The sequence below is a fragment of the Lampris incognitus genome, chromosome 18, assembly GCF_029633865.1.
Source record: "Lampris incognitus isolate fLamInc1 chromosome 18, fLamInc1.hap2, whole genome shotgun sequence".
NCBI classification, from domain to species: domain Eukaryota; kingdom Metazoa; phylum Chordata; class Actinopteri; order Lampriformes; family Lampridae; genus Lampris; species Lampris incognitus.
Window position 1 is genome coordinate 37,610,870 of NC_079228.1, and position 26,760 is coordinate 37,637,629.

Below are 26,760 nucleotides of genomic sequence, written 5' to 3' on the forward strand. Positions count from 1 at the left end.
AGGTAGATTTTATAACTTTTTTGTGCAATTGATCTAAGACTAATTTTAATGCAAATATATGCAATTTTAGGAGCATTCGGGGAGCGGCAGGTCTGTATCTTTTTTCCCACAAAGTTGTTAAACTTTGAAAATCCAAAACGGTCAAAATGACGCCATGGTCGTTCTAGTAGTTTTTCAATGTTTAAAGTTTTAAAGTAAAGCAGTTGTGTTACACAACAAGAACAGACGGCACAAAATGTTGTTAGAACTTTTGCACTCGCATTACAGTTGAATACGTGCCTTGATAATGCCAAAATGTTGGGCCTGATTCTTAAAATAAATGAAAAATACAGAACTGCAGTGTTTTGTCTCTTGCTCACCAAGGCGTCCACCGTCCTCTGTCCACTGTCTCGTACTGAAACCAAATCAGCAGCCCTGAATCGTGAGACGTATCGAACCGCGAGATTTGTGAATCGTCCCACCCCTAATATTTAAATATATATGTTTGACAGGATTTAAAAATAAATATTTGTATATCGTCTACTAAAGGGGCCTCTTTCATGACTTGCCAGGGTATTCTCTGTCATCGGAGTGCTGACCAGCAAACACAGGAAGTGTCTGAATTGAGCCAAATCAAATATCGTCTGTATCTTTGCTTAAGGTTTTAGAGATATAAATAAAAGTTTTCTTTTTTTGCGGTCTTTGAAGTTTCCTCTATTCAGGGGGTAAGTGGACTTGCTGGGGAGGGGCTGTCTCTTCAAACAGGCTCTCAGAAATATAACGGGATTATAATCCAAATAAAATGGTTTGTGTGTTTCTACCTGACAGATATCCTCCAAACAAACCCAACCCATCTTCGACCTTCTACCTGCTTTCTTTCCTGTCCTTCATCCCTCCTTTCCTGGGATCGCCATGGAGAGGCCTCACACGCCCTCCGATTGGCTGATGAAGTACTCTGCTGTCTGCCGGCGGGCGGGCAGAGGCTGGCGTGGGGATGAGGAGGAAGGCGAGGAGGAGGAAGCGGAAGAGGGGTGGTGTGGGTGGCGCCCCCGGAGCGATGTGTGGTTGCCGTGGTGATGGCCGCCATTGGGGTGGTGGCCGGACGGTCGGGGGGGAGGGGGGTCGCGAAGGGATGGGGGCACGGCGGACGACTTGATGGGGACGATGCGTGTGTCCATGACCTCACAGTCCACCTGCATCATCATCTCATAGCCCTGGGACGAGTTATATAGACTCTCTGAGAGAGAGAGAGAGAGAGAGAGAGAGAGAGAGAGAGAGAGAGAGAGAGAGAGAGAGAGAGAGAGAGAGAGAGAGAGAGAGAGAGAGAGAGAGAGAGAGAGAGAGAAGTAGGAGGAGGTTGAATGATGGTTTTTTTGAAGTGTCTTCATGGCAGATCACAGCAGGGACAGGAAACCCAGCTAAACTAGTCTGTAGTTAACTGGCATATGGGAAACAACTCTGCTTCACTGCTGGTCTAGAGAGACAGAACCAATAAGGAACATGTGCAGGTGTTTCATATGCCATCCCGGCTACAGATGAGTTTGAAAACCGGCGAGCCGTCCTTTCAAGAGGAGTCTTTCGAGAGTAATTTCTCCAAATCATCATCAACCAATCTAACTCACCGTTGACAGACATGGCCGGCATGACAAGGGACATCTTTGGCCGACTGGTTTTATTGTGGCTGATGGCTGGAAGCAGCAGATGGTCCTGAATGGAAAACAGATGAGAAGGAAAGGATCTTGTCACAGCGTTCCCGTCAAGCTTAAAAATAAATACTGGTCGATGCACAAGATGCTGTCCAGCCTTCAGGATGAGCTTTCATACTTATGAACAATTCAGACAACCAGCCAACAGAAAAGCTCTCAGCTCCGGTCCTGATGGTTTTCTATTCTGTTGAGTATCTAATCATTCAATATGGGAGGCTTTAGACCTCTTACGGCAGGTGAATGAACTCGTGTATTAATCCATATGCAACCTAACGGCGAGGGAACGAACCCTCACCTCCGATGTGTGGAATACAGCAAAATACAAGACCGCCTTAGACTGTTTAAAAAGTAAAAAAACGATGTTGTGGGGGCGTCCGGGTAGCGTAGTGGTCTATTCCATTGCCTACCAACACGGGGATCGCCGGTTCGAGTCCCCATGTTGCCTCTGGCTTGGATGGGCGCCTCTACAGACACAATTGGCCGTGTCTGTAGGTGGGAAACCAGATGTGGGTATGTGTCCTGGTCGCTGCACTAGCGCCTCCTCTGGTCGGTCGGGGCACCTGTTCGGGGGGGAGGGGGAATAGTGTGATCCTCCCACACGCTACGTCCCCCTGGTGAAACTCCTCACTGTCAGGTGAAAAGAAGCGGCTGGTGACTCCACATGTATTGGAGGAGACATGTGGTAGTCTGCAGCCCTCCCCGGATCGGCAGAAGGGGTGGAGCAGAGACCAGGACGGTTTGGAAAAGTGGGGTAATTGGCCAGATACAATTGGGGAGAAAAAAAAAAAGGGGGGGGGGCGATGTTTCATTGTGTGTTAGCAGTGTTATGTGACTGAAATGTTGTGTTAATGGTGTGGTTGATATGTTCATGTAATATTTTCTTACACGTCTAAAGGAAACGACGTAGAAGGTGTCCTCCCGCCGGTCGATGGCATCGAGGAAGTCACTGTACGTGACCTCGGGCCCAGACAGAACCTGCAGCTGACTGGAAATAAAGTCACAACACAGATGAAGCCTTTCAAAAGTCTGGGCAGGAAATGAAGTTATTAGTGAAATGTCTTGATGCATGCTCAGTAATGCAGGTAAGGAGATCCCAGGAGCTGAATCGGCTCATCTGGACTCGAACGTTTAGTGGGAGAAACGTTCCATCACTCATCTAAGTGACTTGGGAGACTGACGAAGTCACTTAGATGAGTGACGAGACGTTTCTCTCACTACACGTCGTGTCCAGATGAGCTGAATCAGTGTTCAGACTGGTTAAACGTGTCACATCCTGCAGGTGAACATCTGTCCCCGTCTTCCGTGGGGGAGGGAAGGGTTTTGTTAGGGGGGTTTGACGTACCTCTCTATGGAGCGATGGGCCTGAACGGGCAGATATCTGGAGAAGTTGGTCTTCCTCAGCTGTGCTTTCTGCTACAGCAAAATGTGAGGGGAGAAAAGGGTGTGTGTGGTGGGGGGTTAGTACATGCTGTCAAGAACGGCTGTTGATTTTATACAGCGTTGATCAGCCTCGAGGAAAAACATGAATCCATCATTCTTCACAAAGCCAGAAAACTGATTTTCATACTCTGCACGTCGTCACACTTTCCCAGAAGTTCACAAACACTGTATTCGCTTGTTAACCAGACCGTGAAACAAAACCAAGCACCACGACACTCGCCGGTCGTAAGGACGGCGTTTAAAACCACAGCCGGCATTCACCTGGGCGATCTTGGCCTTCTTAACAATCTTTGGTTTCCCGCCCAGCTTCTTTCTGTCTATCTGATGACGGTGGACCCAACCCCTCAGTTCATCCGCGAGCCTGAAACACAGAAAATCAATTTTGAGCCGAGAGACATTTTAACACGTTCTTGACATTTTAAAATTTAAAAAAAAAAAAAAAACACCTTTTTCCAAGTCCCAGGAAGTTGAACCAGTTCATCTGAACACGTTTGTTGGGTGAAACGTTTCACTCGTCTAATGCCCCTTTTCCACTACATGGTACTGACTGGTACTGACTCGACTCGACTTTTTCGTTTTCATTACTGGAAAGTACCGGCATTTTGGTAACTGTTACCACTTCTCTGGTACCACCTTTGTCGAGGTTCCAAAAAAACTGGGGCGGGTACCAAAAATCAGTGCCGAGGGGCGACACTGAGGGGGTACTGTTACGGTAATGGAAAACGACACTCTGCGAGTCGAGCTGGGTTGAGCCGGTACCATGTAGTGGAAAAGGGGCACAAGGGACTTCGTCAGTCTCAACCGACTGCAGGTGTCCCACCCTTATAAACAATACAGCGGCATAACGACCCAAACTAACCATCAGTTTCATATGCAAATATGGTGTCACCATTAACTAGAGTTACAATGGCCATGTGAACTACTCACAGAGGTTTGGGGAATGTTTGCAATCGCAGAATTGTAAGATGTACAGATGTACTTAGGCGCCCCCCTCAGGTCCAGGGATGGTCGTTCCCTCTTCACATAGATGGCCTCTTTGACTCCCCATTCAAACCGGCGTTCCTCCCTATCAAGGATGTGCATATCCTCATCCTTGAAAGAGTGGCCACCAGCCTGTAGATGGTGTAGACTGTGGAGTCCTGGCCTGGGGTGTTAGCTCTCCTGTGTTGTGCCATCTTCTTGGCCAGCGTCTGTTTAGTTTCCCGACGTACAAGTCACGGCAATCCTCCTTGCACTTCACAGCGTACACTATATTGATCCGTTTGTGCCGGGGGGACCCGATCCTTGGGGTGGACCAACTTCTGGTGCAGCATGTTCTGGGGTTTGAAAGCAGCTAAGACGCGGTGTTTAGAAAATACACGTCTCAGCTGTTCTGACACTCCCGCCACATACAGAATGACCACTGGTTTACACTTATACCTTTTTCACACTGGCCAAAAAAACCCCGCTAAACATCCGCCTTTGGTGGTCAATGATTGACCAAAGGTGGATGTACAGTTGTGCTCAAAATAATAGCAGTGTGTGTAAAAAAGTAAGTAAAGCTCAAAATCCTTATAATAGCTTTTATTTCCATACACGCCAATGCATTGGGAACACTGCACATTCTATTCCAAATCAAAACATGAACAAAAAAAATTATCAAATTTGTTATTCCTTTAGAGAAAGTGAAGAAAAAGGAAAATTAGGCTATTCAAAAAAATAGCAGTGTCTGCATTTTTCTTTACAAACTCAAACATTTACTGTATAAACTGAAAAATGCTTGAAGATTTAGCTTTCCTGTGAATCACTGAACTAATATCTAGTTGTAGAACCACTGTTTTTGAGAACTGCTTCACATCTGTGTTGCGTGGAGTCGACCAACTTCTGGCACCTGTGAACAGGTATTCCAGCCCAGGACGATTGGACTACATTCCACAATTCCTCTGCATTTCTTGGTTTTGCCTCAGAAACAGCATTTTTGATGTCGCCCCACAAATGTTCTATTGGATTAAGGTCCGGGGATTGTGCTGGCCACTCCAAAACGTTAATCTTGTTGGTCTGGAACCAAGATGCTGCTCGCTTACTGGTGTGTTTGGTTGGGGTCGTTGTCTTGTTGAAACACCCATTTCAAGGGCATTTCCTCTTCGGCATAAGGCAACAAGTATTTTGATGTATTCCATGATCCCTGTTATGCGATAAATAGGCCCGACACCATAGTATGAGAAACATCCCCATATCATGATGCTTACGCCACCATTCTTCACCGTCTCCACAGTGTACTGTGGCTCGAATTCGGTGTTTGGGGGTCGTCTGACTAACTGTCTGCGGCCCCTAGACCCAAAAAGAACAATCTTGCTTTCATCAGTCCACAAAATGTTGCGCCGTTTCTCTTTAGGCCAGTCAGTGTGTTGTTTGGCAAACTGTAACCTCTTCAGCACATGTCGATTTTTCAACAACGGGACTTTGCAGGGGGCTTCTTGCCGAAAGCTTGGCTTCACATAGGCGTTTTCTAATTGTTACAGTACTCACAGGTAAATTTAGACCTTCTTTGATCTCCCTGGGGCTGATCATTGGCTGAGTCTTTGCCATTTTGGTTATTCTTCGATCCATTCGAATGGTAGTTTTCCCTTTACTTCCACGTCTTTCAGGTTTTGGTTGCCATTTTAAAGCATTTGAGATCATTTTAGCTGAGCAGCCTATCATTTTCTGCACTTCTTTATATGTTTTCCCCTCTCCGATCAACTTTTTAACCAAAGTACGCCGTTCTTCTGAACAATGTCTGGAACGACCCATTTTACTCAGATTTTCAGAGAAATGCACTAGAACCAGCATGTACATTTGCTGCCTTTGTCCTTAAATAAGGGCCGCCCGTTTGACACCTGTTTTTTCACAGCCGAATGACCTCCCTGATGGAACGCCACACTGCTATTATTTTGAACACGCCCCTTTCAATTAAAGATTCAATTACACAGAATCAGCAGCATGCATGTCATGACTGTTGGTTTTCTATTACTCTACTACACCTACTAGTAAGTTATTTGCCATGTAGAAATATAATTTCTACCAAAAACAGGGATTGGTCTGCTTAGTGATGTTGGACTGCTATTATTTTGAACACAACTGAGAAGCAGGTTTTTAGGCCAGTGTGAAAAGGATTTTACACAACTGTTGTCCTTCTCCTCTCTTCGATCAGCTGGTGCACTGTTTGGGCGTCTTCCTGGCTCTGACAAACGCCCAGTTAGGATAACCACACTTAACCAGGGCCTGTTTAATGTGGGATTTCTCCCCTTCCCCAGCTGCTGTGTCGGTGGGGACGGTGTCAGCTTGGTGGTACAGCGTCCCGATGACTCCTACTTTGTGCTCCGGTCGATGATGAAAGTCAAACCTTAAGTACTGATCAGTATGTGTTGGTTTACAGTAAACATCAACAATCAAATGTCCCCCATCACCAGTGTCAATTTCACAGTCTAAGAAGGCTACCCTGTCATCTTTCACATCCTCCCTGGTGAACTTGATGTGGTTGTCCACAGTTAATGTGGTCGGTGAAATGTGGTACGACCTGAGATTTAATTTTAACCCAGGTGTTGTCCACAAATCTGAACCAATGGCTAGGTGGTGTCCCAGGATAGGACATCAGAGCCTCACATCATTTCCTCCATATACAAGTTGGCCACTACAGGTGAGACTGGGGAACCCATAGCACAACCATGCTTCTGCCTACAATACTGCCCCCTGTATGTGAAGTACGTGGACTGAAGACACAGCTTCAGGAGCAGACACTTGGTCAGTGTTAAGGGTGGTCCTATTGCTAAGGGTGGGGTCGTCCTGTAATTTCATACGGACTACCTCCACTGCTTCATCAACAGGAAGGCCCGCGAAAAGAGGCTTAACATCATAAGAGACCATTGTTTCATCCCCCTCTATAATGATGTCCCTCACCTTATCCACAACATCCATAGTATTCTGAAAGTGATGTTCATTACTGCCTACCAACAGGTTAAGAACAGATGCCAGAAACTTCGAGATATTACAGCAAACAATAGACCGTAATGGCACATCCTGTTTATGTATCTTGGGTAACCCATACAGACTAGGTGTAGCGCCCCCTGGATATAATCTGTGGTACAAAATTCTGTCAATAGCATTGTCCTGTTCTAACAGTTTCAGACGGTCTATCACCTTTTTCTTGTAACCACTGCCTGGATCTCGTTTCAGGGGCTCATAAGTATTCATGTCGCTAAGTCAGGTCATAACTTTCTCATAGTCTGTCTGGTTTAATACAACAGTGCATCTGCCTTTGTCTGCTGGAAGGATGATGTTATTGTCCTTATTTGAGAGTTTTTAGTCCATTCCTCTCGTCTCTACTGATGTTGGACGGTGGCGCCTTTGCATTTTTGAGACAGACTGAAACTTTCGTCTGCAGTTGCTCTGCTTCCGGGTCCTTGATGTTGTTGTTACGGATCACTGTTTCCGTGGCTGTGATCAGTACCACTAGCGGGATTTTTCTCGGCACGAAAGCAAAATTCTGCCCCTTAGGAAGGATGTCTTTCTCCGCCTGGGTGAGTTGTCTGTCGGACAGATTCTTCACCCACTTGTCCACATTGCCAGCATGTGTCTGGCATTGAGGGCCATTGAGGGCGCCGTCTGCTGTCTGCCGATGTCTCTGGCTTGCAGCAAGTAGGCAGAACTTCTTTTGCTTTCTGGTTTTTGACTTTCCATGTTGTGCTAGACAAGCCTTCTCCGTGAACTCAATCACACGTTGGAAAGTGGTCTAATCTGGACGTGACCTGAGTCTCTGTTGGATCTGCTCCTCTTTTATTTCAAAGCGTCGATGGTAAAATTGGTTCGTCTCACCCATTCGTTCAACAGCTGGCTCTGTGCCTCCTGGAGGATCTTGGTTGCTCAGTGGCCCTTGACAGAAGATTTCATTTGCAGGTGTAATCCCGCTCTGTCTGCACGTGAAGCTCAATCTCAGGTGGTTTCTGTAGTCTGCCATCTTACACGCTGTTCGCTCGTACTCACATACAGCTTTAAGGCAATCTTTGCCGAAATGAGTAAAAATGTCTTAATGCATGCTCAATAATCCAGGTAAGGAAATCACAGCAAGGTGAATCAGTTCACCTGGACACAACGTTTAGTGGAAGAAACGTTTCATCACTCAAAGTAACTTCGTTAAATTCAAGTAACTTCGGCGGTCTCACCTGAATGCAGGTTTCCCCCACCTTACAAACAGCACAGTCGCATAATGACTGAAACCAACGATCCGTTTCATATGCAAATTGCCGTGACCATTAACTAGAGTCACAATGGTCATGTGTGCTGTTCACAGAGGACTGGGGAATAGCTGCAATCACAGCATTCACAGATCACAGTTTCAATCTTCTGGGACTTCCTTACCTGGATTACTGAGCATAGATCAAGACATCTTTTCAATATATTATTTCTATATTTGGGAAAAAATATATTTGGACAACCGGATTTGAACCAGTGTCCATTTATGAACTCGTTTTCATGACAAAAGACTCATTGTTGTTTCTACCAAGGATCCAGACAAAATGGTGGTCACTGTAAACCAGCCTGTTCATTATGAATGACGACTATGACACACAGTGTTTGTCAATGACCAAACAAGAGGACTGCAACAAAAATCACAATTCACTCACATCATAACATTATCTCACATCCTGTTTTCAAAAGATGAGTTTTGATTTGGTTTCATCTCGTGATCGTGTATATAGGGTCGTCAATGAACATGTTTTGTTGCATTTTCTTAAGGAAAATTAACAACGACTTAAAAACCCTGGAAGCTTCCCTCTGGATGCCCCCACCACCAAAACCACGTTAAGTCCAGTGAAGACTGACTGGTCCAGGGGGCATTATGGAAACCTGACAGTGCCACCAACTGACCTGAGAGACTCGGAGCGGTTGAACTGCCTGCAGTCAGAGGAGGTGAAGTAACGGTCGATATCCTGCAGAACCAGGTCCTTCATGTCACTGAAGACATCACTCAGGTTCCTTCAGAAAAGATTGAAAACACAGACACAGACACCAATGCAACGCAGATTAATATGGATGAAGTAATAATGTTTTGTAACACCAGTTCCTTCATATCAATGAACCCATCACACAGGCTCCAAGAACCCCCCCCCCACACACACACACACACACACACACACATACACCTCACAGATCTCCAAGTAAGCTTCTATCTCATGCGTTGCTATGAAACTAATCCCACCAAGGTTCGCCTTTCATTCGACAGTCACAGGAAAACATGTCATCTAGTTTAGAAACTGCCGCCATTGACTCCATACCACAACCCCATCACATTCCCACCCTCATACACCGGCGTCTTCAACCCTACGGGACTTTGTGAATAAAATGAATGAATTATTCAGACCTGACAGCCACTGACAGCTTAACAAAGCGCCGGTAGCCTATTTAATAACCTCAGAACCTGATCGACCACATTTCACAACATCAGATTGAATTAAAGTTCCCTGATGTGCATTTTCCTCACCGGGGAATGACCGCTGCATGGCTGGCCATATAACAGAGGCAAGAAATATTTTGCCAAGAAATTCACACCAATAAGAATTACCGCAAACCTCCATTTTTATTCACAGGGAAATACAGGTGAATTCGTTGAAATTAGGGATGCACAGATGTTGCTTTTTCACAGCTGATACCTATTTTGAGCACTGATCCAATCATTACTTCTACCAAACAGTGAGGATGTAGACCATTAGTTTGGGGACAAGGGGCAAATTGAGAGAATCAGCTTTTTTCCCCACCATTAAAGAAATACAGGCTTCCATGTGCCAAAAATGCAGTAAATCAAGCCATTTTGATTTTATTTATGATATGTTACTTCATTGTAGCCTGGTATCGGCCTGATATCTGATATCGGTATCGGTGCATCTCTAGTTGAGACAGAGAAAGCACTTTGCCCAGTGACAACTCAGCTTTGCTGAATTTAATATTAACTAAAAATGTTAGACCAAGACTACCAATACTAACATGTAGCCAAAAGCTCAACTTGAAATCTATAACTATGTATGAGGACATCCGTGGCTAGTTTTTAGTTGTTTTGTTGACTTCAAAAGGGACATTTTTGACCTTATTTACATGTATTAATCATAGAAGTGGCATCTCTATAAGGTATACAATACTTGTGAATGTTGTCTGCATCGCCATAGCCCACTATAGCAAACTAGCTTACTTGCATCCTCCATTGAGGTCAGTGAATGACAGAAGAACTAAAATACTGATTAGCTGAGATGTTCATTTTCTAATCTCAGCTGTTGAGAAACTCTCCTGCAATGCATGCTGGTACATGTAGGCAATGTAGAACAGCTCTCTTGTGGTGAGAATTTCTATTTCTTTTTTTGGCCTTTTCTCCCCAGCTGTATCTGGCCAATTACCCCACTCTCCCGAGCCATCCCGATCTCTGCTCCACCCCCTCTGCCGATCAGGGGAGGGCTGCAGACTACCACATGCCTCCTCTAATACATGTGGAGTCGACAGCTGCTTCTTTTCAACCGACAGTGAGGAGTGTCACCAGGGGGGCGTAGCGCATGGGAGGATCACGCTATTCCCCCCAGTTCCCCCTCAAACAGGCACCCGGATTGACCAGAGGAGGCGCTAGTGCAGTGACCAGGATGGTTGTTCCCTCTTCACATAGATGGCCTCTTTGACTCCCCGTTCAGACCAACGTTCTTCCCGATCAAGGATGTGCACATCCTCATCCATGAGTGGCCACTGGCCTGTAAATGGTGTAGACTGCGGAGTCCTGGCCTGACGTGTTAGCTCCTCTGTGCTGTGTCATCCTCTTGGCCAGCGTCTATTTTGGTTTCCCCAATGTACAAGTCACAGCAATCCTCCCAACACTTAACAGTGTATACTATATTGCTCCGTTTGTGCCGGGGGACCCGATCCTTGGGGCATGTTTGTTTTGCGCCAGAAATTTGGTGCACCCCAAGAATCAAGTCCCCCGGCACAAACAGAGCAACATTTCCTTACCTGAATTATTGAGTATGCATAAAGACATAGCCAATATGGTATTTGTTCAGTAATGGAGTTCTTGCTTGGAAGTAACTGAGTAGTAATTGAGAGATGGTCAACACATATTGAGATAATTGCATGGAAATAAAAGTAACAAAAAGGAAAAAGCAACAATGTGACATGAATAATATTCATGATACAGCATGGATGTTTCACATTTGCCTTTTGAAAATGTATTGTTAATGTAATCTGAATAAGTTACTCTTTTTGAGTAACTGAATACGTCACAGATTACATTTAGGACAGTGTATTCAGTATTCAGGCACCAAATACTTTTTTGAGGTATTCTTCCCAACCTTGCTAGACATCATTCAAGTTGTCTGCCTAAGCGCCAGCTTCCATCCCCAGAGGCACCACTTTAGGTTTTCAATTATTCTGTCAAGTGCTGCCTTACTACACCAAAACAACCCCTTGGAAAGATCTCAGTCAGGTTACAAGGCTTATCATAACATAAGGTCTGCCTTGCTGAAAGTGTACAATGACCCGTTCTTCTCTATCGACTCCAGTGACTATGCCATTCTAATTCTTCTTGACTTCAGCACTGCGTTCAATACAGTGGATCATGACATTTTAATAGACCATCTCCAGTACAGAGTTGGTGTTGATGGCTCTGCATTGAAAAGGTGCACGTCCTAACTCAAAAACAGAAGTTTCTCCATTGAAATAGGCAATTTTTCCTCTCCCCCAGCTACTCTCTCCTGCGGGGTCTCACAAGGTTCTATCCTAGGTCCCATTCTTTTCTCTATAAACATGCTTCCCCTCGGTCAAATCGTTCAAAAATACTACATTTTCTTCCACTTTTTTGCTGATGACACTCAGCTTTATCTTCCCCTGAAACCAAAAGACCAGTCCAATCTAGTCAGCCTCTTGAACTGACTCGAGGACACAAAGTGCTTGATGGAACAAAACTTCCTAAAGCTGAATGAAGGCAAATCTGAAGTTGTCCTATTTGGCCACCCTGACTCAGATAAAGTGTTTCCCAACAGTCTTGGCAACCTGTCCACCCTTGTCATACATCATGTCAAAAACCTTGGTGTGATATTTGATTCCACCTTCAAGTTTGACAAGCAAGTTAATGCAGTAGTGAAAGCCAGTTTTTTCCAGCTTAATACTATAGCTAATTTCAATCTGTTTCTCTTTTTTAAAGATCTCGAGAAAGTCATCGACACTTTTATATCCTCCTGCTTAGACTGCTGCAACTCCATGTATATTGGGATTACTAAGTCATCCCTGTCCCACCTGCAACTGGTCCAGAAAACCGCACCCGGGCTCCTGACAGGTACCCTGAAGAGGGACCATATTACCCCTCTACTGATCTCTCTCCACTGGCTGCTTGTGCGGTTCAGAATTGATTTTAAGGTTCTTCTGTTTGTTTATAAAGCCTTACATTGGCTGGCCCCCTCCTATGTCACAGACCTTTTAACCCTCTATTCCACCTCCAGGTCCCTCAGGTCAAATGATTTGGGACTCCTGGTTGTCCCGCAATCTAAACTTAAGCTCGGGGATGACCGCGTCTTTGCGGTTGCAGCCCCTAGACTATGGAACAACATTCCCCTTCCTATCAGGTCTGCCCCCTCCATCAATTCTTGTAAGTCCCAGCTCAAAACTTAGTTTTATTCATTAGCATTTGAACCCTCCTGATATGGCTGATTTCTGGCTTGTGCCTATGCCCATGTGTTGTTTATGCATGACTATGAGCTATGTGTCTTATTTATGTCAGTGTTTCTTGTATTTGTGTTTTAGCTACCTGCTCTGGTCTGTACAGCACTTTGATCAATGTGGGTTGTTTTTAAATGTGCTTTATAAATAAATTTGACTTGACTTCATGTCATTCAGAAACTAGCCAATCAAAATATCACCATGAGACAACATACAAAAACAGAACCTCTTTTGTTAAAAACATTTATAATAACAGTTTTAAGACCCACCTAAACTGGTATGAATCTGTGTCTCTCTTCCATCGGTCTTCTCCTCCATCCTCCTCCGTCTCAGTCCTCTCCTCCACTCCGCTGTGTGGCTGGGAGGGCGGTGGTTGATGCTGCTGTTGTTGTTCTTCTTCCCTCTCCAGCAGATGCCTTCCCGTGAAAGACACCGCCCCTTCCTGTAGGCCCGTGGGTAACTTCCTATCCGTAATGCTGCAGGGACAGGAACCGATCAGATTAAATTAAAACAGGGAGTGAGAAAAAAAACTTGAGGTTTAAGCTCAGTTTTTAAAGGGATTATGAGCAGAGAAAGAATGGCACAACCAAAGTATAATGTTTTTTATCCGTATGAAAGCTGACAGCACAGAATAGTCTTAATATAGACTGTCCCAAATACCTTATTTCAAGCTTCGGCTATTCGGTGCATTTTTCTCATGAATTTCCGAATGTTTGTCTTAAATTAGTTAGACAATGAAAAACAAATCAAGGCATAGGACAGGTGACGGATAATGACAGCAGCCACATGCGTCATTTGTTCCCTTTACATTTCCATGTACATAACACTACATATCAGCTGACTGACAAGAAAGGTTCACATGGCCATTGTGTTTCTGAGCGATTAACTTACAAACGAAGCAACATGCACACTTGACACTGAGGCACAATTACATTTGAGTCGATAGCTTTACCTTTGTTCAGCTATTGAGACAATAATACTAATTTAACCAATGTCATTAATGCCGGTAGCCTAGCTATGTATGCTAGCAGTTTAGTAAACCAGCAGCGACAGGTGTCAAGGTGAAATTTGACTCCCTATCAGGTTCCCACTGCTCTTCATGTGAACAGGCGATAAGAATTTCCGCCGCTGTGCAGGTTGTAATAGGGAAGGAAAGTGGACGTATGCCCTCCAGTGGTTGTGATCCTACCGGAGTAGACTCTCCATTCACTTCTCACTTGACCCAATTTTTGAAAAATTATTAGAATGCCATAACAGCATAGTTATTGGAATTGTGGGGCTTTTGCAATATACAGAGAGCAATAAACAATCAATGTAAAACATTTAACTTTCATTACACAAAATAATTAGTTAAAAAAAAGTTTGACCTAAATCATTTCTAAGTAGCATCGATGCCTTAATATCGCATATAGCCAAAGCTTTTTTTTTCTTAAACTTCTAAGATTTTAATGCCATTTCATGTTAAACTAGGAATGCTACCACCAGGGGGCGACTGTCACTTTCCCTCCCTATAGTCTAGTTTTCTTCATTTCGGTTCCCTGCTGTTCTTGTTTTTATTTGAATAAAATGTTCTCAGAAGGACTCTGCTCATTTGGATGTCATATTAGGCTACGCTACAGGACAGCGGGACAGTTAGTCAAGACTACTACTTTTCTACTACTACTACTTTCGGTTGCTCCCATTAGGTGTCGCCACAGAGGATCATCAGTTTCCATCTCTTCCTGTCCTCTGAATCTTCCTCTGTCACACCAGCCACCTGCATGTCTTCCCTCACCACATCCATAAACCTCCTCTTTGGCCTTCCTCTTTTCCTCTTCCCTGGCAGCTCCATATTCAGCATCCTTCTCCCAGTATACCCAGCATCTCTTCTCCACACATGTCCAAACCATCTCAATCTTGCCTCTCTTGCTTTGTCTCCAAACCATCCAACCTGAGCTGTCCCTCTAATATAAAAATTCCTAATCCTGTCCTTCTTCATCACTCCCAATGAAAATCTTAGCATCTTCAACTCTGCCACCTCCAGCTCCACCTCCTGTCTTTTCATCAGTGCCACTGTCTCCAACCCATACAACATAGCTGGTCTCACTACCATCTTGTAAACCTTCCCTTTAACTCTTGCTGGTATCCTTCTGTCACAAATCACTCCTGACACTTTTCTCCACCCACTCCACCCTGCCTGCACTCTCTTCTTCACTCCCCATTACTTTGGACAGTTGACCCCAAGTATTTAAACTCATACGCCTTCGTCACCTCCGCTCCTTGCGTCCTCACCATTCCACTGTCCTCCCTCTCATTCCCACATATGTATTCCATCTTGCTCCTAACGACTTCCATTCCTCTTCTCTCCAGTGCATACCTCCACCTCTCCAGGCTCTCCTCAACCTGCACCCTACTCTTGCTACAGATCACAATGTCATCCGCAAATCTCATACTACTGTATATAAAAACTCCTGTCATGGCTGTGCAGGAAAAAAAAAAGAAGAATCCAAACATTGAAATTATGTTCAAATACCAACCTGCCGAACAAAGATCAGCCCCGATACAGACACTAAAGTACAGGACATGGTGTGTGTGCTACCCAGTAGCAGAGTATAGCGTTTAGTATGTCCGATACCTTACGGGCCCCAGGCTGAAGGTCATGAACAGCAGCACGGCCATGACACACACGGCTCTCTTGTTGTTGGCAGAGTCCCCTCCCTGAAACACACAAGCAGGAAGAGGAAGTGCATTTTACTCATGGCTTCTACACACAAACATCATGGCCCCACGTCCATGTAGGGATCCGTGTACAAACACAAGCAAAAGCTGGCACGTGTAGAGAAAACTCAGTGCACGAGTGTGTGCATAAGCGCATGGACACACACACACACAAACACCACTTCCTGTGTGTTTTCATTTTCTTCTTTGTGGATATTAAGATGATTTTATTCTCTCATTTGTGGTTCAAGAATTTGACTTTACTGTTCTTTGCTGTCGTCATTTCTTATATGCTGTTTAACTGTATATTTGACACGAGACTTCTTAGTTTTCTGTTTTTCTATTTTCTAAAGCAGCCCTTCTTTTTTTATCTCACCTATGACCTGGTTAAATTTAATTTATTCTCTTCTTTTAGCACTTTTCTCACCGCCGACTTGCAGTACAGTGTAAATGAATGTGCACCGTTTTGTGTCTTTCCAACCAATGAACCGGTTTTACAGGCTTCTCCAGATGTGTCCACTATCTCTCTATCTCAATCTTCCTCCTCTTTCACATCCCTCGCTCTGCGCGTTTGTGTAAGACACATTTCAGTTTGTTCAGTCTTAGCAACTGGTTTAAATCCTGTCTGAATCTCCCAGGTTGGGGACGTCCCGCTCTGCTCTCGGTTCAGTAACCACAGATCTCTACACCTTGGGGAGCGCTGAGCAGCTAATACACTCCGTCGCCTCGTTTACCTCCATCAGGCCAAACCACCTTCATGTCCATCCATCCATCCATTATCCAAACCGCTTATCCTGCTCTCAGGGTCGCGGGGATGCTGGAGCCTATGCAGTTAAAGCGAAGTGACTCGTGTCTGAGATGGTTTTTTCTTCTATGCCTCAAAAAAGAACAGACGCTTTTACACGATTTTAAGTTGGACTGGGACTGAAACATTCATATTTTCAAACATCACTTGTTACTTTAATCCAGTGTTTCCCAACCCAGTCCTCAAGGACCCCCTATCCTGCAGATTTTCTTTGCAACCCTGAATAGGTGCCTGTTTGTAGTTATTCAACCAATTGACAATGAATTATGTCAGATGTTTCACACCTTTCATAATTAAGTGCTGTGAGATGATTGGTTGAGTAAGCACAAGCAGGGCTACCTATGCAGGGTTACAATGAAAATCTGCAGGATAGGGGGTCCTTCAGGACCGGGTTGGGAAACGCTGCTTTAATCAACATGCGTGTTGTACTGACCCTGTCTGCTGAGAACATGACGAAAAGTAGAAAGAGGTAGAATTCAGGTTTTCTATTCTGTTAAGAGCTCCCAGCTTCAGCTTCTTTCCGACCATCTTTTTTTTTCTCCCTTTTTCTCCCCAGTTGTATCCGGACAATTACCCCACTCTTCCGAGCCGTCCCGGTCGCTGCTCCGCCCCCTCTGCCGACCCGGGGGGGGCTGCAGACTACCACATGCCTCCCCCGATACATGTGGAGTCGCCAGCCGCTTCTTTTCACCGGACAGTGAGGAGTTTCCCCAGGGTGACGTAGCGCGTGGGAGGATCACGCTATTCCCCCCAGTTCCCCCTCCCCCCGAAAAGGCACCCCGACCGATCAGAGGAGGCGCTAGTACAGTGACCAGGACATATACCCACATCCAGCTTCCCACCCACAGACACAGCCAATTGTGTCTGTAGGGACGCCCGACCAAGCCGGAGGTAACACGGGGATTCGAACTGGCGATCCCCGTGCTGGTAGGCAACGGAATAGACGCCCCTGCCGATCTTGATACCCATGATGTCATCAGTCACTCATTTACATACAGCCAATCAGCTCAAATCACCACCAACCCTTGCTTGTAGCTGTTACTCAAAGGTCAGCTCATGAATATTAATGAGGACCAGACCACTCCCTCACAGTTCTTCAGACAACTGATTTATAAAGTGACGAATAAGTATTAGTAATATGAAGTTATAAAGAATATCAGTCGCGTGAATAGAGTTATGAATAAATATTCATCATTTACAAATAAAGTAAAAGTTTTCTAATGCGGAGTTCAAGGGTTTTAGATATGACGGGTGAAATCTGACTACTGACTTCGGTCGGACTTTAAATCTGTTCACTTTGGACTGTGGGAGGAAACCCACACAGACACGGGGAGAACATGCAAACTCCACACAGAGGACGACCCGGGACGACCCCCGTGGTTGGACTACCCTGGGGGTTCGAACGCAGGACCTTCTTGCTGTGAGGCGACCGCGCTAACCACTGCGCCACCGTGCCGCCACAAACAAACCAATTTCTTAAAAAAAAATTGTTGGCTGAAAACAGGAATAATCCACCGGCCTCCCAACGTTTTCTCTGGTTTATCCCTCACCTCATTCCTGGCCAACCGCTCCCTCAGCGCCTGGTTCTCACGGCGGAGGCGCTCGTTCTCCTGCTGCGCCTCCTTCAGCTGGGCCTCGAGGTTCTGAAGGTACTCCTTCTTCTTTTTCCTGGACTGGCAGGCCGACTCCCGGTTCTTTATCATCCTCTGCTGCCGCTTCAGCACCTTCATCTGGAGGAAGAGGAGGACGGGCGTGGGGGGGGAGGGGTGATGGGAGGATGGATTGGGAGAAATGGCCATAATAATTTTAATAATAATTTTTTTATAAGCCATTCCCAAGCAGATAGTTAATAATGAATTAAACATTAATTACTTACTATACTATAGATGTTAGAATCTGGTTAAAATGTGGGTAATTGATCATTAATAATTAGTGGGTAATAAGTCATTAATGTTTAATTCATTATTATTAGTTACATTATAGAGGTTAGAATCTGTTTATAATTGTTATTTTTCTACATTTTATCCAGGATTGAGCCCCCCCCCCCCCCCCCCCGGCTGGGGCCGAGTGCCGACACCTCCGGCCCGGTTTTACCCCCCTCGTTAACCACATTCTAACATCTATCATGAGTCATCGGTAATTAACGTTTAATTCATCGTTACCTGACTGCTTATTAACCGAAGTTATTATAACGGATTGCCAAAGCGACTAATGCTGACTTAGTTTAACTGCATTTAATGGATTTCCTGGTAATTCGGATCACTTGCGAGTAACTAAATGTTCCTCATCAGATTTACAACCACGTCCCCCGAGTCCTGACGCACGCCCAACGATCCGAGCCTAAAAATCCCATCTGAGTGACCTCCTCAGTCTCGGCTGACTGCAGGTACTCCCCCCCCCCCCGGCACCCCCCCACACACACTCACAATACAGGTGCATAACGACCCCACACAGGTTTCGGTCATTACGTTTCCATTTCGGTCCAGATTAACTGATTCAACACCCCCCCCCCCCGTTTTTCTCCCCAATTGAATCCGGCCAATTACCCGACTCTTCCGAGCCGTCCCAGTCTCTGCCCCACCCCCTCTGCCGATCTGGGGAGGGCTGCAGACTACCACATGCCTCCTCCTCCTCCAGCTGCTTCTTTTCACCTGACAGTGAGGGGTTTCACCAAGGGGACATAGCGCGTGGGAGGATCATGCTGTTTCCCCCCCGTTCCCCGAACAGATGCTCTGACCGACCAGAGGAGGCGCTAGTGCAGCGACCAGGACACATACCCACATCCGGCCAGTTGTGTCTGTGGGGATGCCCGACCAAGCCAGAAGCAACACTGGGATTCGAACCGGCGATCCCCATGTTGGTAGGCAACAGAATGTATTGCTACGCTACCCAGACACCCTAACTTATTCAACCAATGTGGGGCATATTTTGTGGGGGACATGGGGATTTATTTCTGGACAAATTCATCTCAACAATCAAGTTTATTTCACAAGGTCGTCTCAAGGGGCTTTACAATCAGTGCAGCACTGCTGCCACCGCTCGTTTTAATCTAATGTCTCGTCAGTCTTAAATAGTGTTTTTTGATGAAAATAAACTTTGGTAACACTTTAGTATGGGGAACGTAGTCACCATTAATTAGGTGCTTATTAGCATGCAAATTAGCAACATGTTGGCTCTTAATTGGTCATTATTACGTACTCATTAATGCCTTATTCTGCATGGCCTTATTATACAACCAGTAAGCCATTAACTATGAGTTTTCCCTCTATAACCTCAGAAGTATTGCTTATTAGTAGTACCATCTCAATATGCTTTGCTTAGTATGGCCTTTATAAGGTGGTAGTACCACAAGAAGAGTTATTCTCCCTTACTAACACTTAATGAATATGGTCTGTTCTTACATAACAACACACAAAACCAGAAGTGTTCATAGTGTTAAATTACTGTAAATTAAGTTTTTGTTACTTAGAATATGTTCCCCATACTAAAGTGACATCTTGATCATTACTAATTCACTAGTAATTAAGTTTTTTTATGTTCCCCATACTAAAGTGTTACCAAAACTTGTTCTCTCTAATATAAGACTTGGTGTAGGATGTACAGAATTGAAAACCTTATTGAACACGTCCTCAAAATCAAAATCAAATCATCTTGTACGTCTTGGGAATGGTCGCACAGTGACATTACATGACACAACACGACATCCTGCAGCCGTCTCACCGCCACAGCTCATACATCCCAGGAAATAATGCACCAGGTGTCGGAGTGTGAACCTGACACGACAGCTAGTGAGCGTGCACACACACACACACACACACACACACACACACACAGACACACACACCCATCTCCATTTCAACTGAACAAGCTCATCCTGTTTACCAAAAGAGAAAAAAAAATTCTTTTCACCCGGCTCCAGTTTCTTTATCTCTCAAGTGCACACCAGGAATCAGGAACCAGGAACATTTTATTTGTCGTTTCATTTCATGCACTTGCACACACGAAATGAAACGAAACATCGTTTCCCCCCGCACACACAGCAGTGCAACACAAAGACAAAAACACATCCAAAGTACAAGAACACACATATCCACACTAACACATATATCTAAGCTAAACAAAAAATTAAATTAAATTAAATTTTTAAAAAAAACACTGTCCAGGAGAACGAACGCCAGTCAGGATGACTGTCGGAGCTGCCGGTCTGCATGGGCTAGCAGTTAGCTTAGCCTGCCCTGCTTCCGCGCCCTGTCAGACTGCCCTCTATATCATGTTTTCCGCAATTTTCTGTCATCTTATTTAATGTATTTGTAATGGTCAGAATTCTAACGGTTTTAAATTGAGGGGAGGGTTTATAGCAGTAATTGTATGATATATATTTATATGTATGTTCTATGAATTTATTTATGCATCTGAGTATGAATGTTTCCATGTGGACCTCAGGAAGAGCAGTTGTTGTCTTAGTAAAGACCAACGGGGACACAAATAAACGGTAAATACTGTGAGCTGGATGGAGATGTTACCTGGATTATGAGCCGTCTGAGCCTGTTGCCTTTACACCTGCTGTATTGTGTGTTCTTGTTATCTGCCTTGAGAGGGGATCTCATTTTCCACATGCAGTTTGCAAACAAAACAAGTGGGTGGAAAAACGGGAAGCGTCTGCTGTCATCAGAACCAGCAGCCAAACAAAACAACACAAATTATTTTCAACACTAGAACGACCAAGACGGTCATTTTGACTGTTTTGTATTTTCAAAGTTTAACAATTTGGGGGGGGGGGGGGATACACTTCCCACTCCCTAAATGTTCCTAAAATTGTGTATATTTGCATTTAAAATGAGTTTTAGATCAACTGTACAAAAGTATTAATAAGATCTACCTAAAACGACCATGAGCCGTCAAAATGACCGCACGTAATTTGCGCGTCATGTCACTACTTACGACGTGTGTTGGTCGCATCATTTCCTTTGTGAAGTTTGTTGCTCTGTCCTAGAAACACACTAGCGCCCTCCAGTGCAGAGAAATAGTCTAAACTTGACTTTTGATTATTGCGTTGGACAGCAGCCATTTTAAATAGTATTAAAGTTGTTAAAATGTTAATTTTGGTGTCAGTCATTTCTTAACAGACATGCTAACATATGTAATACATTAATATCTCAATTGGGTATTCATATTAATCCTCTATGCAAGAGGATTATTTTGCCTAAATGTGCCAGTGTTCTAGAGTGACCGCACAGTGGCATGTCTACCAGTAATTTGTACTCTCATCTATGGCTTCGTTTCCTTGTCATTTCTATTGGGCAGGATGCATCGCTTCATGTTTCTGACCTGTATGACCTAGTTTTGGTGCCAACTAGGGGAGCAAGAAAATATCAATACATTTGAGTATATCAATAGCATCTTTCACAACGCTGTACCGGTTTTAAAAACAGTTATTAATTCTTAAGATAACACACAAAAGAGACGTGTCAGTGTCTCTACTTAATATTGTTAATTTCATCTCTGGCCACTAGGTGGCAGGTGCAGTATTTTAACATAAAACTGAACCCAACAACAGCAGGCGGTGTCTGCCAAACTAGCTATGATTGATTATTCTGACTTGATGCACGTGGAGCTGTACTCTTTATGACATTTTTCCATAATTATGACGAGATATTGCAGCATATCACAGTGTTTGTAGCATAATATAACACAATATATTCAATCATGACACTTGTATTATGATACAGATCGTATCAGCAAATTCTTGCCAATACACGTCCCTACCTAACGATGTCATGAATTAGTTCTGTTTATCCACCCTGCATCCACATTACATCCATCCACCACACCCAGCAAGGACCGACCGATTCAACGGACTACTCACGTCGACGTCGTTGCAGTTGTTGCCGGGCAACGAGGTGGTTGCTGGGACAATGGGCTTGCTGGTGGGTGGAGCTGCAGGACTGCAGCAGTGCTGAGGGATGCTGGGTGATACTGGTTCCATTTTGACGATGGCCGGAGTCGATCTGAGGCAAACCGACGGGGACAAGACAACTAAAGCAAGGAAGGAGAGAGAGAATGAAATGGCTCAATTTCCTGTATAAATCAATGAGTAGAGCAAGGCACTAATTGACAGGGTTAAGGGTAAAAGAAAAATACTAGCTAATACAATTTAAAGGTTACTTCCATGAACTTAAATATTCTTCCACACGTTTCATGATATAGAACACCCCATATCCTATAATAAAAGGGTACCCCCAGCACAGTACTGTAAGAATGTAAACAAAAAAAACTTTGCAAATGTTTTTGAGCCAAGAAACTCATTCAGCATGTTTGTTAGGTCTCAAACACATTGTTCTAGTGAAAAACATTGAATGCAAACAAAACCAAATGGTTAAGAAGGAAAACTCCATCGAATACCTTTAACTTAATAGCTTCTACTTTTACCAACAGATATAAGTCTACCAAAATATTCCAAGACTTTATCTTCAGGCCATATTTCTCTGGTTTTTACGAGAGATTCAGCCGCAAAGAAAGCTGAGCTGCCCAGCCAGGAACAGACAGACAGACACAAAGGAAATAATAACATGTTCAGAATGGGGATTTCTAAAGTCATGCACTTGCTGTATATGCATTAGGATTAATCTCATCTCATCTCATCATCAGCCGCTTCTCCAGGATCGGGTCGCGGTGGCAGCAAGTTAAGTAGGGCAACTCCAGACTTCCCTCTCCCCAGCAAAACCTTCCAGCTTCTCCTGGGGGATCCCAAGACGTTCCCAGGCCAGATTGGACATGTAGTCCCTCCAGCGAGTTCTGGGTCTACCCCGGGGTCTTCTCCCAGTTGGGAGGCATGGGAGTTTGACCAGCCAGTCTACATGTGTTTTGTGGACTTGGAGAAAGCTTACGACCAAAAAAAAAAAAAAGCCTACGACCATGTACCCCGGGGCACCAGCGGGGGTTGCTGCGGGAGTATGGGTTACCGGGGCAGTTGCTACCAGCCATATGGTCCCTGTATAACCAAAGGGAGAGCTGTGTCCGCCTTCTCGGCACAAAGTCAAACACGTTTTCGGTGGGTGCTGGACTCCGCCAAGGTTGTCCCTCGTCTCCGATTCCATTTGTGATATTCATGGACAGGACCTCAAGGCGCAGCCAAGGTGAGGAGTGTGTCCATTTTGGGAACCTCAGAATTGCATCTCTGCTCTTCACAGATGATGTGGTTTTGTTGGCTTGATCAGAACGTGACTCCAGCACGCACTGGGGTGGTTTGCAGTTGAGTGTGAAATGGCCGAGATGAGAGTCAGCACCTCCAAGTCTGAGGCCATGGTTCTCTACTGGAAAATGGTGGATTGCTCCCTCCGGATTTGGGGTGAGTTGTTGCCTCAAGTGAGAAGAAGTTCAAGTATTTCAGGGTCTTGTTCACGAGCCAGGAGAGGATGGAGCGAGAACCTGACAGGCAGATTGGTGCAGCATCAGCAGTAATGCGGACATCGTACCGGACCGTTGTGGTGAAGAGGGAGCTGAGCTGGAAGGCAAAGCTCTCAATTTATCAGTAAATCTTCATTCCAACCCTCACCTATGGGCATGAGCTTTGGGTAGTGACCGAAAGGGTGAGATCGCAGATACAAGCGGCTGAAATAAGTTTCCTCCGTAGGGTGTCTGGGCTCAGCCTTAGAGATAGGGTGAAGAGCTCGGCCATCCGGAGGGAGCTCGGAGTAGAGCTGCTGCTCCTTCACATTGAAAGGAGCCAGCTGAGGTGGTTCAGGCATCTGATTAGGATGCCTCCTGGGCACCTTCCTTTGGAGGTTTTTCGGGCATTAGGATTAATAAAAAAGATAAACAAGACTTGGTCAAAATTTAGTATATGGTTGGACCGTGTATGGTCAATGCTCAGATTGTGGCCAATTTGTTACAGGGATAGTCAGTGGTAGTGTTTATAATGTGAATTCCTGGATATTAAATGTTCATCTGCCATTTTCTGTAGTGGTCCCAGTACTTTCCACTCATATCTTGGGATGTCTGATTTTGAAAGACAACTTAATTTAATTGTAATTATAACTATTCTAATTACCTGTTAATTCCCCCTCCACTTTCACCTGTTTCCATCTGTGGATGTCTCGTTTCTAAGACTCACTTTGTAATGACAGGTGACTTCATAAAGAACAGATTGTGGCCACTGATAACATCATAAATTGCACATCACACGCAACTGCTATCTGCCCTGTATCGAGGTCGGATTCACAAAAGATACTGTGCGAATGATATTACAGCACAACCACACCCATAAAGTTTTGCCGCTGAGTGCATATTGCCCCTGACTGCAATCATCCGTGTCACAAAGTATAAATGGTTGCTTTACGCCAAAAACACAGTAGTATAACAAGAATTGTTTGAGCTGGCAACCTGCATCTGTGAATGTTAAACCAAAAAGTGATATTCTCCTTTGAAATACCTGCTCACGAGCAGACCTAGCATGACGACGCCTTTGCCTGGCTACAATCACTGCTGCCATGACCACTGGAAAGTCTGGGCATGACAACTCTTACAAATGAGCGTCAGTTACCACCAACTCTGAAGAAGCAAATAATTTTCAATAACTGTGTGTAGCGATTAGCGTTGGTGTTTGTGGATTGGACTTCTGTTGCAATGAGGCTAATTTGCATAGAAAGGGGACAATTTTGCACCAAACATATACATGTTACTTAATTTAAAGACGTGTAAAAACTACCGGCGCACCGCGACGCTATTTGCTTGGCAGCGCAGTTAGGGGTGCATTTCACCGTTGGCGGGTACTTTGAGAATTACACGGTTTCTTTTTGTCTAATTTGTGCAGGTTTAACAGCTGTAAAAGCCGCGCAATACTTTTGTAAATTTGCCACTGAGTGTTTTGTAAGAGTGATTGTTATTTGGGGTGCTTTAAGAGTGCGCTCTCCCTCATGCCTCTTGGTGCTCGGCCAACCAACCGTGTAACTTTGGCGATGTTGTTGGTCACCTGATCCAGTAGCCCAATCATGTAATTTAGTCACTGCAAACATGATCACTCAGTCACGGACATTTGCGTTTGTAGGGCTGGCCCGGACCAGCCAAAACAAAATACACAACAACCCACACACACACACACACACACACACACACACACACACACACCATCGTCATCCTCATCATCGGCGGTCACATATGACTGTCCTCCTTCTGGGTCCTTCTGCGTCTTCAGGTGGGCGTAGATCCTTGCTGGGGGACGCCTATGCGTGACAACTTTTTATGTGGAAAGGCTGATGCACCTGCAGCAACAACACGGTCTTTAGCAGGGGGTGGCCAGAGTTCAATGGCATGGAGAACCAAGACGATTGGGGACCACCCTCTTTTGCAGCCTTCATCTGCTTTCACTGCTGTTGTGACCTGGAGACGTCTTCCGCCAGTTCCGCTGTTGAGGTCTTTGTTGGATCATGCTTCATCTGGAATCTCCCCCTTGACCTATCCGACTTGGGTGACCCTACCAGGAGCCAAGCACCGCACGGCATAGCAACTTGGGATCATTAATACATGCAAGCTTCTCCACCATGGCAAGGTGACGAGCCAGAGAAGAGACACACACACACAAACACACAAATAATCTTGAGCATCTTACCTGGTCTAGTCTGGTCCATGGTGGGGAGGCCCTGCAGGATGAGGGTCTTGGGTGGGGCCGGGCTCTGGGGGACGGACAGGGGGGTGACACACATCGGCCGGGGCTGAATGGGAGGTTTACTACTAAGGATGGTGCTGGCCTTCAGCGTGGATGTAGGTACAACTGGAGAGGGAGAGAGACAGAGATGACAGAGATAGGACAGGAAGAGAAAAAGAGAAAAAAACGTTGGCTTTAAAGATTATTTGTCTTCTTTTACTTTCACCACTGACACTGTTCTTTTCTTCCCTCTTTTCAGCCACATTCACTTCTATTCCTTTTCTAAACTCCTCTGCATTCCTGCATTTTTCAAACTGAAGTCACTAAACAGGCGGCATGGTGGTGCAGTGGTTAGCGCAGTCGCCTCACAGCAAGAAGGTCCTGAGTTCAAGCCCCGGGGTAGTCCAACCTTGGGGGTCGTCCCGGGTCGTCCTCTGTGCGGAGTTTGCATGTTCTCCCTGTGTCTGCGTGGGTTTCCTCCGGGTGCTCCGGTTTCCTCCCACAGTCCAAAGACATGTAGGTCAGGTGAATTGGCCGTACTAAATTGTCCCTAGGTATGAATGTGTGTGTGTCGGCTCTGTGATGGCCTGGCGGCCTGTCCAGGCTGTCTCCCTGCATGCTGCCCAATGACTGCTGGGATAGGCTCCAGCATCCTTGCGACCCCGAGAGCAGGATAAGCGGTTTGGATAATAATAATGGATGGATGGAAGTCACTAAACTTTCAGGAATCAGGAACAATTTATTTGTCATTTCATATTGTGTACTACGTACACAAAAGAAACGAAATT

At 45.0% G+C, this 26,760-nt stretch overlaps 1 protein-coding gene across 2 annotated transcripts in view; it reads right to left on the minus strand.

Moving 5' to 3' along the window:
- Positions 1-712: 712 nt before the first annotated feature.
- The window catches only part of atf6b (activating transcription factor 6 beta), a 43,755-nt gene continuing 17,707 nt past the window's right edge, over positions 713-26,760 (minus strand). The window contains exons 7-17 of one of the 2 annotated variants that reach the window (XM_056298732.1): positions 25,937-26,098; positions 22,196-22,365; positions 17,880-18,059; positions 15,442-15,524; positions 13,097-13,303; positions 9,012-9,119; positions 3,387-3,486; positions 3,028-3,095; positions 2,571-2,670; positions 1,602-1,686; positions 713-1,216 (exon numbers count right to left, since the gene is read on the minus strand). In XM_056298732.1, the coding sequence (XP_056154707.1) occupies positions 903-1,216; positions 1,602-1,686; positions 2,571-2,670; positions 3,028-3,095; positions 3,387-3,486; positions 9,012-9,119; positions 13,097-13,303; positions 15,442-15,524; positions 17,880-18,059; positions 22,196-22,365; positions 25,937-26,098 (1,577 nt within the window). In that variant the 3' untranslated portion in view covers positions 713-902. Of the gene's footprint in view, positions 1,217-1,601; positions 1,687-2,570; positions 2,671-3,027; positions 3,099-3,386; positions 3,487-9,011; positions 9,120-13,096; positions 13,304-15,441; positions 15,525-17,879; positions 18,060-22,195; positions 22,366-25,936; positions 26,099-26,760 lie in introns of both variants that reach the window. The other variant, XM_056298731.1, reaches the window with a different exon arrangement.